General features: G+C 44.4%; 1 protein-coding gene across 1 annotated transcript in view; it reads right to left on the bottom strand.

The window, feature by feature from the left end:
- PCBD2 (pterin-4 alpha-carbinolamine dehydratase 2) overlaps positions 1 to 17,724 on the bottom strand; it is a 48,997-nt gene extending 31,273 nt beyond the window's left edge. The window contains exons 1-2 of the mRNA XM_049873688.1: positions 17,545 to 17,724; positions 13,789 to 13,920 (exon numbers count right to left, since the gene is read on the bottom strand). Coding sequence (XP_049729645.1) covers positions 13,789 to 13,920; positions 17,545 to 17,634 — 222 coding nt within the window. The 5' untranslated portion in view covers positions 17,635 to 17,724. The remainder of the gene's footprint in view (positions 1 to 13,788; positions 13,921 to 17,544) is intronic.
- Between the last annotated feature and the right edge of the window lie 715 nt (positions 17,725 to 18,439).

Below are 18,439 nucleotides of genomic sequence, written 5' to 3'. Positions count from 1 at the left end.
TGTCAGTTTGTCACACTGTGGTGGCTTGTGTTGCTGTGATGCTGGAAGCTATGACACCTGTATTTCAAATACCAGCAGGGTCACCCATGGTAGATACCTGAAACACAATGCTGTCAGTGATAGGATAATATCCACACGCCCATAAGAAAGACTAGCTAATAGGACTATGATTCAAATTTACACACCAACTACTAATGCCAAAGATGAAGAAACTGAAGATTTTTACCAACTTCTGCACTCTGAAATTGATCAAACATGCAATCAAGATGCATTGATAATTACTGGTGATTGGAATGTGAAAGTTGGAAACAAACTAGGATCGGTAGTTGGAAAATATGATCTTGGTGATAGAAATGATGCCAGAGATCACAGGAGAGAATTCTGTAAGACCAATGACTTATTCACTATTGCCAGATAGAATACACAGGAACCATTTCTACTATATCTATGGAAAGAGGCAATGGAGAAGCTCAATATCATCAGTCAGACAGTGCCAGGTGTCAACTGCAGAACAGACCATCAATTGCTTATATGCAAGTTCAAGGTGAAGCTAAAGAAAATTAAAACAAGTTCATGAGAACCCAAGTATGACCTTGAGTATATCCCACCTGAATTTAGAGACCATCTCAAGAACAGATTTGAGGCATTGAACACTAATGACCAAAGGCCAGACGAGTTGTGGGATGACATCCAGAGCATCACACATGAAGAAAGCAAAAGGTCATTAAAAAGGCAGGAAAGAAACAAAAGACCAAAATGGATGTCAGAAGAGACTCTGAAACTTGCTAAAGTGAACTAGTTAAAGCGAAAGGAAGACATGATCATATAAAGGAACTAAATAGAAGATTCCAAAGGGCAGATTGAGAAGACAAAGTATTATAAGGAAATGTGCAAAGACCTGGAGTTAAAAAACCAAAAAGGAAGAACATGCTCAGCATTTCTCAAGCTGAAAGAACTGAAGAAAAAAATTCAAGCCTCAAGTTGCAATACTGAAGGATTCTATGGGCAAAATACTGAACAACTCAGGAAGCATCAAAAGAAAATGGAGGGAATACAAAGAGTCACTGTACCAAAGAGAACTGGTAAACATTCAACCATTTCAGGAGGAAGAACCGATGGTACTGAAGGAAGAAGTCCAAGCTGCATGGAAAGGAATGACGAAAACAAAGTTCCAGAAATTGACAGAATACCAATTGATATTTTTCAACAAACGGATGCAGCGCTAGAAGCGCTCACTCATCTATGCCAAGAAATTTGGAAGACAGCTACCTGGCCAACTGAATGGAGAGATCCATACTTGTACCCATTCCAAAGAAAGGTGATCCAACAGAATGAGGAAATTATCGAACAATATCATTAATATCACACAGAAGCAAATTTTTGATGAAGATAATTCAAAAACAGCTGCTGCAGTACATCATCAGGGAACTGCCAGAAATTCAAGCCAGATTCAGAAGAGGACGTGGAACATCCATCTGATGTCAGATGGATCTTGGCTGAAAGCAAAGAACACCAGAAAGATGATCACCTGTCTTTTATTGATTATGCAAACATCTGACTATTTGGATCATAACAAATTATGGATAACATTGTGAATGGGAATTATAGAACACTTAATTGTGCTCATGCAGCACCTGTACATAGACCAAGATGTAGTGGTTCAAACACAAGAAATTACTGAGTGGTTTAAAATCAGAAAAGGTGTGCATCAGGGCTGTTATCCTTTCACCATACTTATTCAGTCTGTATGCTGAGCAAATACTCTGGGCTATATGAAGAATGGGGAATCAGGATTGGAGGAAGATTTATTAACAATCTGCAATATGCAGATTACACGGCCTTGCTTGCTGAAAGCAAAGAGGACTTGAAGCACTTAATGATGAAGATCAAAGACTACAGCTTTCAGTATGGATTACACCTCAACATAAAGAAAGAACCGTCACAACTGGACCAATAAGTAGCATCATGATAAATGGAGAAAATAATGAAGCTGTCAAGGATTTCATTTTACTTGGATCCACAATCAACGCCCATGGAAGTAGCAGTCAGAAATCAAAAATGCATTGCAATGGGCAAACCTGCTGCAAAAGGCCTTTTTAAGGTGTTGAAAAGCAAATATGTCACTTTGAGGACTAAGGTGCACCTGACCCGAGCCACAGTATTTTCAATTACCTCATATGCATATGAAAGCTGCACAATGAATAAGGAAGACCAAAAAAGAATCGATGTCTTTGAATTATGGTACTGGTGAAGAATATTGAATAAACCACAGACTGCCAGAAGAATGAACAAATCTGTCTTGGAGGAAGTACAGCCAGAATGCTCCTTAGAAGCGAGGATAGCAAGACTTTAATCTCACATACTTTGGACATGTTATTAGAAGGGACCAGTCCCTAGAAAAGGACATTATTTTTGGTAAAGCAGAGGGTCAGTGAAAAAGAAGACGATCCTCAAAGAGAAGAACTGACACACTGGCTACAACAATGGGCTCAAAAAGAGCAATGATTTTAAGGATGGCACAGGACCAGGCAGTGTTTTTTTGTTCTGTCATACCTAGGGTCGCTATGAGTTGGAACCAACTCGACGGCACCTAACAACAACAACACTGAGCTGGGTACTATGGGAGATAGACACAACACAGCCAAGCCTCTGTCCTCAAAGTGCTTACATCCTAGCTGGAAAGAGACACAGGTGAGTAGTTGCATTTCTCTGGTACATAATCTAAATTCCATTTAGTCTCATAATTCTGCCACTGGTTCATTGTCACTGTGGGCAAACCACTTTATCTTTGGCCCTCATCCCTTCTAGTGCTAACATCCATAGGTTCAATATCAAAACAAGGCTGAAAGACCACCGCAAACAAATAAGATAACCCAAGGGCTAAATTCTACATGGAAAGAACAAACAGACTAATGTTTGAGCGCATGAGCTCCACTTCCTCTCCAGGCTGGCCTGCACCCCCACCCCACCAAAACTATCCTTTCTACCGTCATCGGTGACCTCCTTGTTGCTTAATCCAATGGTCATCCTTTAGTCCTCATCTTACTTGACCTCGCAACAAAATTGACTCCTCCATCCTTTTTAAAACATCATCTTCATTTCTTTTGGACTCTGTAATATGACACTGACCTGGTTTTCTTCCTATTTCTCTAACAAGTCCTTCTGGGTCTTTTGCCAGCTCCTTCTCTTCTACTTAATCCCTAAATAGGGACTGAATTCAGAGTCCCCTTCCCTTCTCACACTACAATTTCTTCCTGAGTGATCTCATCATTACCTTGGCTTTTTCTATACACACCTATGACTCTCCAATTTTCTACAGCCCAGACCTTTCCTCTAAGCTCCTAACACACATAACCAACTACCTTCTTGAAGTAGACATTTGGATGTCTCACAGCAACTCATACTAACAATGTCCAAAACAGAAATCTTGATTCCCCCTGGACTCCAATCCTGTTCCTTTCCCACACTTGCCCTCCTCAGTAATATCACTTTCAACTACCCAGTTCCTCCGTGCCCCAAATCTACAGTCATTCTTAACACTCCCTGCTCTGCTTCCTCAGCACCGTTATCAGTCCCCCCAGGAAAAGCAACTTGTGTTTTGTCTTTACGTCTGTATTCTCTAAAAGAGTTAGCATGGTGCCACTGGTTCCTGCTCATTTAAACTTCAAACTGTAACTCCAAGCTCCACACTTCTCTGTGTCTCCTCTTTCATAGTCCCTGTCCACCCTAGCAATGATATCTCTTCAGGATGAATACAACAGTCTCCACAGTACTCTCCCCAGTTGACTTTTGCCCCTCCACTCCTTCTGAGAGTGGCCTATTACATCCCGAACATGCATCAGTTCATCACTTCCTTAGAGAGGTCCTCCCTGATCACTTTCCTCAGACTGAATCCAGTCTTCCTACCATTCTCTCTCACAGCACCCTCTTCTGCTGGAGAGGAAGTATTGCACTTGGGCTAACAGTATTAACTGCCCAGGGTCATATCCTGGCTCCACTTCTTACTAGCTGTGGGACCTTAGGCAAGTTACTTAATCTAAGCCTTAGCTTCCTCATCTTTAAAATGAGGAAAATAGTATCTACTTCACAGGGTTTTGTGAGGATTAAATGAATGAATACATGTAAAGTCCTCACAATAGTGCCTGGCACACAGCTCAAGTGTTCAATAAGCATTAGCTATTAGGATTTTCTTTCATGGCACTTATCATAACTTCTAATTATACACTCGTTCTTTTCTTCATTTACACTCTCCCTTCCCCGCTACACTATAAGCTCCATGAAGATGGAACAATATCTGTGCTGTTCACAACTGCATCTCCAGTGTCTAGCACAGTAAGTGCTCAATAATTGTTCATTATTATTAAATACATAAAGTCAGGTAAAACTTTCTAGAAATGGGTGGGATGTGGACAGATAGAGTAGAGTAGGGTAGGGTAGGATGCAGCATGGTGGGGAAGAACAGCTTGAATAAAGGTAGAAAAGAACTGAACTGAGATGCTAGGGGTCTTGGCTCCAGTTCCAACGCGGCCACTGACTCTGTGTGGCCTTGGCCAAGGTACTCCGCCTCCCACCCCCAGAGCCTTGGTTTTCCTACTTCAGTGAGGGGGGATGACTGGGTGACTCTCAGGCACCTTACAGTTCTAATGTCTAACAGAGGGAAGAAGCCTCTTGCAGAGCAGTAAATGAGAAGTAGGATTAGGGTCAGACCTGTGGGCAGCTTTGAAAACCTCTGAGAAGTTGAAGTGCATCCTATACAGAGTGACGTGCAGGCCAGATGGGGGCAGGGAGAGGCTAGAGGTGAAAGGCTGTCAGGAGGCTTCGACAGGAACCCTAGTGGGAGGCGAGGGGCACCCAGACCAGATGCACAGTCTTGGTGAAAGACACTAAACGAAGACTGACCAGTTCTTGGCCAAAGAGGATAATGGATGATAACTGAAGATAATTCTTCAGTTTCAGGTCTGGGGGACTGAGAAGATGGTGGTATTGCTGAGAGAAACAAGCAATCTGGAGGAAAGATAGAAAGGCAGGAATTCGGTTTCAGACACCCTAAACTTGAGGCAATGCTCAGCCCAGGGTGAGTTCACCGAGGCCCCTCCCTGCCAATCTGTACCCCAGCTTGCCAAATCAACACTAGGGCCCTAATGTCCCAAACACATTACCAACAAGATGTGTCCTCTTTCCCCATCTTTGACCTTTGCCACCTACTGATCCCTCCCTTAGCTTCCTCACAAACACCTATCACGGACCAGCTCAAAACTCCCTTCTCTCGGCAGCTTTCCTAGAGTACACCTCCTTTCGTTCACTAAGTACTTCACAACTTAGTGCCTGATTAACTTGGCAATAAAAAAAAATTTTTTTTAATATCAACTACCTTGTACAATTCAGATGAGTCACCTCCCCCAACAAAACTGACAGCTTTTCTGAGCAGAAACAATCATTTACTTCTTATGCATTTTCATCCTTCTACACCTTTTTTGTTTTTAACACCTTGGGCCCAGAGTGGTGCTAGTCCTCAGCTCATGTACTTCACTACACTCACTGCGCCAGCAATCACAGCTCTATGGCTCTCAGTGGGGAAGCCACGTGGCTCCTGCCTCAGCCTGAACTGGGTCTGCTTTGGGTGCCTGCTCCATGTCCACAGCCAAGGCTGCAAGGGCGAGGACAGCCTCTTTGAACAGTCAGTTTGATGAATGATCTGGTAGGAGGCCACAATCCTGCTTTGCTGGCTGAGTACACAAGCAAACAGATTCATTAGTGGCATTTGCTGTTTTGATAGGATTGATTTTAGCGATACAATTAAATGCCCTCTGATTGCTCAACAGTGATACCTAGGTTACTCCTAAACAAGTACAGCTTTGTTTGTTTTAGCTGGTGAATATTCCCTTTCTCAGGGAAGTATGGTGAAACTCATTTAAGTCAGAAAAGTAATCCAACAGGTAGTCCTTGGAAAACAAGGTATTTCCTAAAAAAGAACCTTCTGTATCACAGAGGATTTAAAATGTTGCTGTAGGAACGAGAGTGGGAGTCTGGCACCTACTACCTGTGACATGACCCATTGTGACCCCAGGCAATTCCATGATCTCAGTCTAGGTCCGCATTCTTCTGTAAAATTCAGTAGTTCAATGTCCCATTCTAGCCTAGATCAGAAGGGCAATGTAATGATAAATTATCTGCAAAACACGGGAGATGATATTACTGCTTGGTTTTGTTTAAAAGGACAGAGAAAAAAGAGCAGGCACAGAGAGCTCAGAGCCAGGGAAGAACCTTACCCACCTGTCCACACTGTTGCCTGAATCCCTCCCAAGGGCTGGTGGCAGCTGGTCACCACCAGGCCACAGGAGCATGAGTGCAGCGTTGTCTCTGCTGCTAAGAACTATTGACTAGCTGATAAATCTCCTCCATCAGGCACCCAACGCCAGTATTTTGAAACAGCTGAATGGCAAGTTCCTGTGTCATGGCCCTAATGCACCAAAAACTCTATCGGCAAAACTCCTGCTGTGTAAATCTGAACACTATCGATAATGGCCATATTGAAGCAGTGCACTGGAATACCAGAGAAAAACAGAAACAATGGAAAAGAGCAAGGCCGAAATACTCGTAAGTTATTATTTAAGGTCTCCTTTAAATTATTTTCTGTAATTACTGAGCCAGCAGTCCATTGTTATTAATTCATATTCAACCTATTTAAGCGATACCAGCAATGCAGGCTGAAAACAAATGCCTGAGTAATTTTCTAACTCTTGAGTGGTATTTTCTTGTCAGTTAAATTTAAAGCAGCCCATTTATGACCACATTATACCAAGTTAATCTCATCTAAAGTGCTTCACAAACCCTAACAGCTACACTAGGTTTTATACTAATGAAAGCAATTTACATAAATGAAATTTATGTCAATGTATTTCATAACAAATTTTTTATTTTATAATAATTATGGTACTTATATGATAACATCTGTTGATATTCACAGTCTAAACCTGGCAAAGATTTAAACCCACAGCATTTTCCATGCATCATGTACATTATCTGTGAAAAGCAATAAAAAAGCAATGAATGCATTAATCATACCAATATCATCTGTAAAGCATAAATCTGAAATACCTTTCACGTCAGCTCAACTGCTTTTTTATTTTTTACACACCTGACTTTACGCCATCTGTAAAAGGGCAAAACAAAGACTGTTGAGGAAATTATATTTCTTGACTGTTTGACTTTTATAAAACACTCAGACTAAGTTCTGTAAACAGAAGATTTACTATACGACAAAGAAAAAATGATGCATTTAAAAGTCCACTTTTATTAAAGGATGGTGTAACGACCACAGCGTTTTTGCACTACCTAGTGGTGTCATATTTGCATTTTTGACACCTGTTTTACATTTCCCCTCATCTATCTACGGCATGTGTTTTTGCAAGCACACATCAGGTCTAAACCTATTGTACGACATAAACAGCAGAAAGAAGACTCCAAAACACTGATGTTCCAGCCACTACCTGACAACATCAGCTCCCTGGAAATCCAGGAATTACCCCAAAGTGAACATCCACACTGAATACGCCACACAGATATTTTTATTAGCTCCTCAAATTTTAGGTAGAATGTGCTAACATGTGAGCTTCTCTACTCTTCATTCCAAAGAAAGCTATGGACATTTCCCCAGGTTTCTAGTCTACTATAGTTGGAAAGTCCATCAGTAGGCATGTGTTAAGCAGAAGCTACTGTGTGTGATAACCATATTTGTGTTCCCCTTAGCTGGCTCCCAGACATACAAATATCAGACTCTACTTTAAAAGCAAAATGACTTTCTATCCTATCTGGTTCTAAGTCTTGGAAACCCCCTCTCTGGGCGTGCCTCCCACCCCTCACAGGCTGAGTGAGGATCTGCTTTCAAGAGTACTCAGATGTAACATTGATCTGACTGCATTACTGACTGGTAAACTTGGTGCACAACAACAAGCAATAAGATCTGAACAAATTCATTCACAATAAGAGCTTTTGAGACCTCTACCGATGTCCTGCAGAAGATCAAGATTTTCATTAACAGTTGTCTCTTGTTTGGTATCATCAAGCTTTGACTTTACTAAGTGCTTCAAAATGTTAGCCATAAGCCTATTATCAAATCCCTCAATAAAACATTTTTACAAAGTAAGTCAACAACAGTAACTTTCAGCTGCTCTACAGCAGGCGCCTGGGCCCCAGGAAGAGACACATTTCACAAACCCACACTCACAGATGCCACTATGCTGCCAGATGCACAGGGCCCCCATCACCCCCAAGGCCAGGCCATTCACAACACTGCTCCCACCCACCACTGCAGCCCCAGGAATCTTTCCAGAGCAGTAGTTACGACAACCTAACTGTGATGAAGAAAGTACACAACAAATAAAGCTGGGACCCTGTCCTGCAAGAGATACCACACTCTGACAAACTATTAGACTGAAAAATGGAAAACCGCCTTTTTGCAGGTCAAAACAGCCAGCCCGTATAATTCAACCTAACATAGTCAAATGTCCTGCCAGGCAGCCCCACCTAGAAAAACACTGACGAGGCACAGGAGCTCCTCCAGGAATGCAGGGAACTAGGGTGCCTTCTCATTAAGCTTGGTCCCTTTCTCCTGAATTAAACGTGTTCTCCATTACCAACTGGAAACTCCTTATATCCTCCACCCGGAACTCTTCGTTCATTCAAAAGTATGGAGCCACGTCAGGCTCTCAGCCACCACTGCTGACCCATTCCTGTTACTCGCCTGTTTCCGAGCTGAATATGGGTGGCCTGTGGAATCCAGGAGTGAGAGAAGGGGGCAGCCCCCCTGGGGGGTTAGCTGCCACCTGGCCAGTCTGGGCTCTTAACCTGGAGGGCTCCACCTGCTGGCATCTGCTGTAGCTGTTTCCCAGGTTCCAAAACCTCACCTTCTACACTACTTCTAAAGCTTCGAATCTCCTCCAATTGTGTAAACTCCCCACTTGTCCCCATCCATGATGATGAATAGCAAAATTTATCTTTATGGGACACTCCCAACCCACATTTCTAACTGCCATTTTGTTCTTTCAATGCAGACACCCTGCAGTTGCCAAACACCTAAGAATACGTTTATATGTCTCTTAGAGACCTCTCCCTCCTTATGTCTACATGAACAGAAAAAAGCAAAACTCCTTTACAAATGCCAGCCCCACCCTGTCTCAGTCCCAGCATTCCAGCGTGGAAACTCCCTGCCTCAAGTCCTGGTACTGCCACACTCTAACTGCTCACAGTGTCACCTGTCACAAACACACTGCCCACCAACCCAAGCTGTGCTGTAGGTCAATGCAATCCAGAGCCAGGCACCACCACCAAGGGACAGTGGGCTGGAAGCAACCGAAACCCAAGGTGACTAGATCCACCTGTGCCATTAGGATCCCTCGGGAATTTACACACTTATAATCCCCAAGTATTTGCACCCACCTGAGCTAGCAAATGAATCTGGACTATTTGGGACTAAATAAGATAAAACCAGAGAGAAAAAATTTCAAATGTATTTTGCTGGCTATTGACCATATAGTAAAAACCTTGAATAACCCACATGTTTGAGAAATAGGCTTTTCGCCCAGTATCCCTGAAAATGTCTCTAAGACGTATGAATCTAGCCAACAAACAAAGGAAAGTGTTCGTTTTCCTTAGCAATAAAATAAATTAATATCGAAGCAAACTTGTGGTGCCATTTTATACATGTTGTGTTGGTAAACTATTTAAAAATTGCAATGCCCAACCAATGCCTAAAGTTTTGTCATAAGTAAAATGAAAAGGCTATGTAAACAACTGAAAAATGTTCATAAACTATTGAGCAAAAGAAACAGAGCTTTTTTTTTTAACCTGTATGTTCAGCAAAGATTTTTAAAAAATAAAAATAAAAAATGTGATAACACCCAGTGTGGGTCACAGTCTCTTAAGGAAGGGTGGGTCACCAGTTCTGGATTGCGGCTTCTTTAGTTTGTAGAGCTGAGGCCAGGGGAGGTGATGCTGTTGTCAGGAGGATGTGCAGCACAGTGGGCCTCCCTTAACTCCTGCCAAGAGAGATGGTAAGGCCTGCTCACAATAAAAAGTTACACACCCAGGGGGCTATAAAGGACATCTTTCATATCCATTTTGGCATTCATGCAGGACTATATCTAGAAAATAAATTTCTAGGGTAAGACAATGGGCATGTACATTTAAAAAAGTGGCAGACATTATATAACTGCCCTCTAAAAAGATGACATCAAATTACACTCCCACCTCTTCACTATCCCTCTCCCACATCACAGCCACACCTCCCTACTTACCAGCTTAGACTCCATGGCCCATTGTGTTCATCCCTCCCTTGCACACATCTTTACTTGCCTTGCCCCTCTGTTCCTCCACTGCACTCGTTTGTTAAACCCTTCTCCAAGCCTGTGCCCAAGCAGCTGCACATGACTGGATAAAACATACAAAATCTTCACGTTAAAGGTATGTCCATCAATTTCCAGTGGACACAGAGTACTCCCAGGAACTGACCATACCTCCCTAGTCAGTTCACTGTGCTATTCCCCAAGCTGGCTACTGCACACCTTCTCCTGTCACCCCAGATCTCCAACACTACTCCCTTCCACCCCTGCTCACTCTCAGTTGATGACCTCACTGAAAAAACAGAAGCAATCAGAAGAGAACTACCTCTTCTTCCAGGACAAATGTACCAACCTACTTGCATCTATACTCATATCCGCTGCCTGCTGCCTTCTTGCCTCCACCTGCTCATTCCATCCTGTCCTCTCCCCCCTATCTATGACTGTGCAGTTTTAATTTTCTCCTCTCACCTTGATCATTTAAGCCATGGCTTTTAAGACCATCTGTACAGTGGCAGCTCTCAAACTGATATCCCCAGTCTGAGCCGTGACCTCACACATCCAACTGCCAATCTGACGGCATCACTTGGATGACTAATAAGTATCTCAAACCTGACTGACATGTCCAAAACAAGCCTCTTATTTAATTCCTCCACTCACCCTATACCCACCTTCCCCTCACTTTAGCCTCATCTCCCACCACTCTCTCTCCTCTCTCTGTCCACTCCAGAACACTGGCCTTCTGTCTCCTCCTCCATCATGCCAAGATCATTCCTGTTTCTGGAACTTTGTGCTTGGCTGTTCTCTCCATCTGGACTTCTCTTCCCTCAGATCTTCACACACTGAACTGCTTCACGTTTGTCAGGCCCCAGATGTCTCTTCCCAGACAGGCCTTCTCATACCACTCCATCTAAAATAGTGCCCTCACCTCTCCATACTCTCTACCCCAACACCCCATTTTACTCTCCTGCATGGCACTTATCATTTCCTGAAATTACTTTCTCTCTTCCTTTATTTACTGTCTACCTTCCCCACTGGAATATAAGCTGCACGAGCTTAGAACCTGGGACAGAGAAGACGCTTAATAAATATCTGCTGAATTAATGAATATTGCTCTTACAACACAAATTAAATAATTTTTTTTTAATGTTAACTGATGTACAATTAACACATTTTAAATAAACTATACACAGGGAGAAAGACTAGAAGACAATAGGAAAAAACGAATGTAGCTGCCATGGGAAAGGTAATATATGTTGTTACACTGAAAAAAATGGCCTATCTCTTAAATGAAAGATGAGGAAGGATCTGTGAGTGCCAGAGGGTCACCACTCTGACCATCAGCTGTGGGAAAGAGAAAAGCAGCTCCTCACATCTGGGAGCTGGCCTGGTACTCACAGCTGAGCCTTGGTGTCCTCCTGTTGAACATGAACTTCAACATCGGACAAGGCCACTCTGTGACCATGATGGGATCAAGATAAAAACAAGACCATGCTGTAATCATGTCTGATCATTGCCAAACACGAACCTCATCCAAGCCACAAAATACTAAACACCCCTCTCCTCCCAGCTAACATGAATAACTACTGCTTCTCTACCAATTCTCTACCAATCAAGCCTCACTTTAGTCTGCTCACCCTATAGGTAAGATTTATTAAAATATCCATTCATAAAATTGCCCTTGCTTCCTGACATTATCATCTAATCCAGAGAAAAGCTCTGCTTCCTTAAAATTCCCTCCAAATCACTAACAGAAGCCCAAATCCTATAATAAGTCTTCTCTAACATTCTCTTCCTGAGATGACCCGGGATTCTCCACGATATGTTTTCCCTTGCTGCAACGAGTAATATGCCCAACTTGCTCAACCACAGGTGTGTTCCTGGTGGTCTCTGGTGGAAGAGCACTGACAGCTGTCATTATCAGTTGCCATTACAGGCCACTGTACATGCAGGAGACTGGCTGGAAAACTGACCCCAGGATCTAATCTCCGTGCTGGTTCTCTGAATAAATTCCCTGACATCAGCTGATTTTCTTATCATCTGCCTTTTAGCTAGGTGAAAGAAAAAAAAAAAAAAGCCTACCTAATTAAATGTCCTGATGAAGAAGGTTACAATTAGTCATGGATGCTGTGCATACCTTCCCTTCCCCGCCATTTCTGAAAGCCACCCCACGCTCAAGGTTAGAATGGTGCTGAAGGACTGATTCGTGGGCAGAGCCCGAGGCAGCCCTACTCAAGTACTTTAAGCCACATGTTCAAGCCCAATAAATTAGCCCAGGCTTAAAGAAGTCAGGCTGTACACATGTAAGAATTTTAATAAGCTTGGAAAATGCTACCTAGAGCTTATGCACAAGCTTACTGTACCAATGGGATTCCCTGCCACCAGCCACCAAGTGCTAAGCCCCTGACAAGAGCTGTCGAGCGCATGGGGTGGCAGGACAGGCAGTTTGTTTGCCACAGGTTTCCTTAGGAGTTGGGGACTCACAGCAGAGGGCTGGCAGCCAGATGCATGGAGAGCAGAAAAGTGCACACAGCTCAGTGGAGCCAACCGCACTGACTAGGAAAACAAGCCGGAGGTTTCTTTGTTGGAAATCTGGTCCTCACACACCCTCCTAGAAACCAGTAAGCACTATAATCAACATCTGCATTTATCAAATGCCTGTTTTTACCCAGAACGGTGTTAGGTACAATAGAGAGTTATTTAAGCAAACATGGTCTCTGACTTCTACGTGCCGACACCTAATATAAATAAAAACCATAAATCTGTCCAAAGGATTGCCAAACTAACTGAACAAACATGAAATAGCCAAAAGCATTTACCTTACAGAAATGCAGTGGAGTAAAAACTAAAGGGCAAGTCATGGGAGATGACTCTCTCAACAGGGTGGGGCCCTAATGGAACAGTTACCTTGTTAAGGCCCAGCTGCCAAAGGGGCGGTCAGGTATTGACAAGAGCTTTAAGGCTATTGGGCTTGGGGAGAATGGGCCAATCAGGGAAGAGGGTGCAGCCTGGGCAATGCTCCAGAAGCATAAATACAACTACAGGAAGAAAGAAAATTTACCAACCTCCCAGGCAAAGTAAGGAAATCAGACAGGCAGGTGTATGTTTCTCAACCATTTTTACAAATAAATACAAAAAGCTCACACCCTCTTAATGTTATCTGAAATTTCAAAACAAACTAAATACCCTAACCAACACCAAATCAAAGCAATAGTAATTTTGAAATTCGATTTTCCAAATGACACACACCACCCCCGCCCCCAGAGGCAAGAAATGGCCAAGTGGGTGGTGGCAACTATCATCAAGAATGGGGGAACTATCACTGAAGTCTTAAGGAAAGGAGGATGTGGATCCTGAATCCACATGGAACCAGACAGCCAGCAGTACCAGATACAGCCACAGCCTCAAGTGACAAAAATAGACCACGGCACTAGCAAGAACTGATAATTACCTGATTAAAATTTTTGAAGGAGAACTCCTTGTAGATGGCGTTTCTCTCACTTAATTCTGACCATCCTGCTGCTTTCAGGTCAAGTATCACTTGGTTCCTCTCCTCTGCTGTCAACCTGTGAGCATCTGCTGACTGCAACAAGAACATATTTAATATCTTGAAAAGTAGAGGTTTGCTAAAACTCAAATAAACTTATAACTCTTTCCCTTATGCATACCTGTTGCCATCAAGTTGATTCCAACTCATAGCGACCTTATAGGAAGGAGAGAACTGCCCCACAGGGTTTCCAAGACTATCAATCTTTATGGAAGCAGACTACACAACTTTCTCCAGCGGAGTACTGATATTTTGGTTAGCAGCCGAGCACTTAACCACTGTACCACCCGGGCTCCTACCTCACGTGCCTTATGCATAAAAAACTTTCAAGGACAACAAATTCTAACCATCTTCAGTTCCTTTGTTCTCAAAATACAAAGTTCTGAAAAGATAGGCAAAAGCAAGGCTAGCTCTGGGCAAAATGAGCTGCCTTCGTGGTATGTTGTCTCTCCACTGCTTACTGCTGCCTTAAGCTCTACAATGCTGCTTCTCTGGCTTATTATAGACGGAACCGAGACTGACCATTACCACTGGCCATCTCAGACATTTTGCAGATATATAGCACTCTAGGACTTGGGAAACATAAAAAACATCTACCTAAGAAAACCCGGCAAGTCCAGGGGCAGGACCAGGATTAGAACTCAGGGTTCCAAACTCCTGGTCTTCTGCTCTTTGGATGGTCACACACCAACTGAGTAGCCTTCACTGCTTATTTACATGAGTCTTAACCATCTGAGGTCACTATCCCCTTTCAGAATCTGAGGAAAAACCAAATGCACATTTACACAGAATTGTATAATAACTTCTGGGGTTTCACAGACTCTCAGGGCTACAAATAAAAAGCCCTTGCTCTAGTGGAGTGAGTTTATGAAACCCCTTTCTGAGAGCACCAGAAAACAAAGTCCCTCCAGTCTGACCACAGTACTGCCCAGTCCAAAGGACTCGTGCGTACTGTCTACCTTGTTTCTACTCACTCCAGTGCTGGCAGTGGCAAATCTGAATTCTGCTGGTTAGCAGGCCCACACTTACCACACTATTTGTTACTTAACTGACAGAATTCTAAACACCATGGCCAGAGAAAAGGACACACCCCTGCTAGAAGTCAGAAGGGCTGGTTCCTCATTCCAGTGTAAGTGTGAACCAATACCTCCTGCCTTACCTACTTCAGGATTACTGTAGGCTCAAGTGAGAGAAAGAGGGTTGCCCAGAAAAACTTGTAAGGGCTCTCATCAAATGGCAATGCAGGGTTGAGCCCGATTCTCCACTATGGAGCTGCAATTCACTCCCACTTCAGAAATCCTGAAATTGTCTATCATTGACCTCACTGTAATTAAGAGAGCAAAACTACTTCACTTTAAGTCAACTTATTCTGTGAAGAGAAAAAAAAAATGCCTATAAACCATCTCTGTAGTTTCTCTTCCTTGCTAGAGCAGCTATCCTTCCCCACAACTAACAAAAGACAAAAAAAAAAGTAACTTTTAATTACATAAAAACATTTATAGGCTTGCTATCAAAAACCATTTACTGTTAAGAGCCAAGTGATCTACTCAGTTTTACGACAGCTCTGAAAATTTTTACAAGATCCACTGTAGAAAATAATCTAAAATTCTTATTAAACACTTAAATATTTTAAGTCAACTCAGAGTACTCTGGGAAAAGAAACGAATTATCTGTGTCCACAGTGAACAGCTACAAAGAAAACTATCAAACCTGCTGTTGTAATGCGGCAGTCACCTGGGGTCTGTGGAATGGTTCTGAGCTGTTTGTCTCTGCATGCTTGGCCATCCACATCCCCACTGAGATCAATGGTGTGTAGTCTGTGCTCCCCCCAGATGTCTGCCCAGGACCAGGGATCATGCCTAAGACCGTGGAATGGAGCCACGGCATTCATATAATACCATATAATGGCCTGGTTGCAGGCCCAACCTCAGTAGAACCCTTTGTGGTGGGCTTATTTTTTTTTGGGGGGGGGGAGGTGTGAGAAGGGAAGAGGGGAAAGACCAGAAAAAGCATAAGATTTGGGGAGAATAAATTTGATTCAGGAGTCCCTGGGTGGTGTGAACACACTTAGCTACTAACCAAAAGGTTAGAGGTCGAAGTCCACCCAGAGGCACCTCAGAAGAAAAGCCTGGCAATCTATTTACCAAAATATCAACCATTTAAAACTCTGGACCACAGTTCTATTCTGATGCACATGGGGTTCGTATGAGTCAAAATCAACTCAATGGCAACTGGCTAACTCGTTAAACTTGATTCAAGGCCTATCTTTGTTACTTTTAGCTATAGAACACTGAAGTCGCTTAAAACAAACGAACAACAACAAAAAAAATCAAACCCACTGCCTTGGAATCGATTTTGACTCATAGTGACCCTACAGGACACAGTAGAGCTGCCCCATAGGGTTTCCCAGGCTGTAATCTTTACAGAAGCAGACTGCCACATTTTTCTACCACTGGCAGCTGGTGGGTTTCAACTGCCAATCTTTTGGTTAGCTGCCAAGTGCTTGGCCACTGTGCCACCAGAGCTCCTAAAGAAGTCACTTAACCTCTCTAATGCTCTACAGTGGCATGGAGCCCTGGTGGTGCAGTGGTTAAGTGGTACTGCTGCTAACCAAATGGTTGGCAGCTGGAATCCACCAGCAGCTCCGTGGAAACTCTATGGAGCAATTCTACTCTATCCTATAGGGTCACTAAGAGTAGGAATCCACTCGACGGCAACGGGTTTTTATAGTGGCGATATTACAATACCTACCAGTTGAGATTTTCTGAAAGGCTTAAAGGGATCTTGAATGTGAAGGCTCCCAGCATAGGGCTTCGCACGTGGCAGCCACGCAGATCATGTCTGTGTATTCATTGGGCCCTAAACACCAAAGTTTACTTGATCACCAGCATCTTGAGCAGAGTTGTGCCTTGAGCGATGCCTAGGTGACAGTAGCGCTCAACTTGTCTTCTCTTCTTAACGGTCAGGAAAAAGAGTGTTTATCTCCCCTCCAGCATGGAGATATTTTAAATTTCTTCAATAAACAGGGCCAAATGGCCAATTTTAAGAAAACGAAATGGTGCGCTTTTGCAACATTTGTCCACTAGGTGATGCTGCATGTTAAAACTTTCCCCTCTAATTTACCCCAAAATACTAATTTCTGAAACATGTGACTAAATGTTCCCTTGAAAATGGTAAGCAAAAAAAAAAAAAAAAAAAGCAATATGTGGCACAAAAAGTATCATTAATTAATAACTACACCAAAAATAATAATGATAAGTTAATTCAACATTTCCATCACCCGCTTACAGGGAGCGTGCCGTGGTGGAGACCCCTGCTCTCACCGAGCGTACAATCTAAAGGCCGGAACGGCACTACTGTCAGTCTAAGCACCAAATATTTTTACAACCACTCTATATTTTTTCTTTAAGCAAAACTCGTTCTCGTTTGTTTTTCGATTAGCAAATTCGTAGTTAGGATTTTTTAAGCCAAGTGCAAACTGGAAGTCGCTGTGGACACCCTCCACTCAGACCAGCGCGTCGGGCAGGTGCCGAGACCCCAAACGGGGCGACCCAAAGTCCAAGCTGCGCCGACTTCGGAACCTGCCCGGCCCTTCCGGTCCCTCAGCCGGCGCCGCGGAGGCCTTGCCCTCCTCCCGCCACGCAGCCCCTCCGCACTCACCATGGCCGCGAGGCTCAGGCTCGGGCTCCGGCGCCGCAGCGCCGCGAACAGGCGCCCGGTCGCCCCCCGCACCTCCAGCGCCGCCGCCATGGCCGCCTGCCGAAGGTGCCCGGCGCGCTGTCTGGCCGCCCGCCCGCGTCCAGGGCCCGCCCCGCTCAGGGCCCGGCGCCCCGGCAGTCTCGCCGCGGGACCAGCCTGGAGCCCGGGGACGTGCGAGCAGCTCTCAGCCCTGGGCCGGGCCGTCCTGCACAGGCCCGACCCCGCCGGGAAAGCCCAGGCCCCGGAAGGCCCCCAGGCGCTTCAATGGCCGCCGGGGCGGACGTGGCGCTGCAGGTCCCCGGGCCGGGGCAGCAGTCCGCGCTCATCACTCCCGCCTCGGCTCTCTTTCCGCGACATCGCCGACCTGATGCCCGGTTTTCCCGTCTGTCCAGGGAAGGTACGCCGGCTGGCGGGGCGCTGCGGGCCTTTTCCCACACTTAGGCTTGATCTCCTCTGCTGCTCTTGAGTGTTGGGACTCCTGCCCCCACTTGGGGCCCGGATTGCTGCACACTCGCGAACTGGCTGACCGTACCCGGCACCCACCTAGGCGTTAGTTAGGGCGAGCAGCCCGCGCCGGTGGGAGAGTGTCGTGGGACGGGGGCACGAGGAGAAGGCCTGTGGGTGCTTGAGGACCATCACTCTGGCTGTCATCAATTCAGCATTCGGGAAGCGGGGGCAGGGTCATGTCCGATAGTTCAAGCGCCCAACCTCAGCAGTCCATCTATATAACACGAATGCTGTGGGTTCGAATCTAAACTCTGCTTTGTCGTTACTTGGTTACAAGTCCTAGGGCAAGATTTCTCCTATGTATTTACCTAGATAAAATGGTCTGGAAAAACTGGCTCTTAATTCTCCA

The sequence above is a fragment of the Elephas maximus genome, chromosome 2 (genome assembly GCF_024166365.1).
Source record: "Elephas maximus indicus isolate mEleMax1 chromosome 2, mEleMax1 primary haplotype, whole genome shotgun sequence".
Lineage (NCBI taxonomy): Eukaryota > Metazoa > Chordata > Mammalia > Proboscidea > Elephantidae > Elephas > Elephas maximus.
This window is presented reverse-complemented; position numbering and strand designations above follow the sequence as displayed.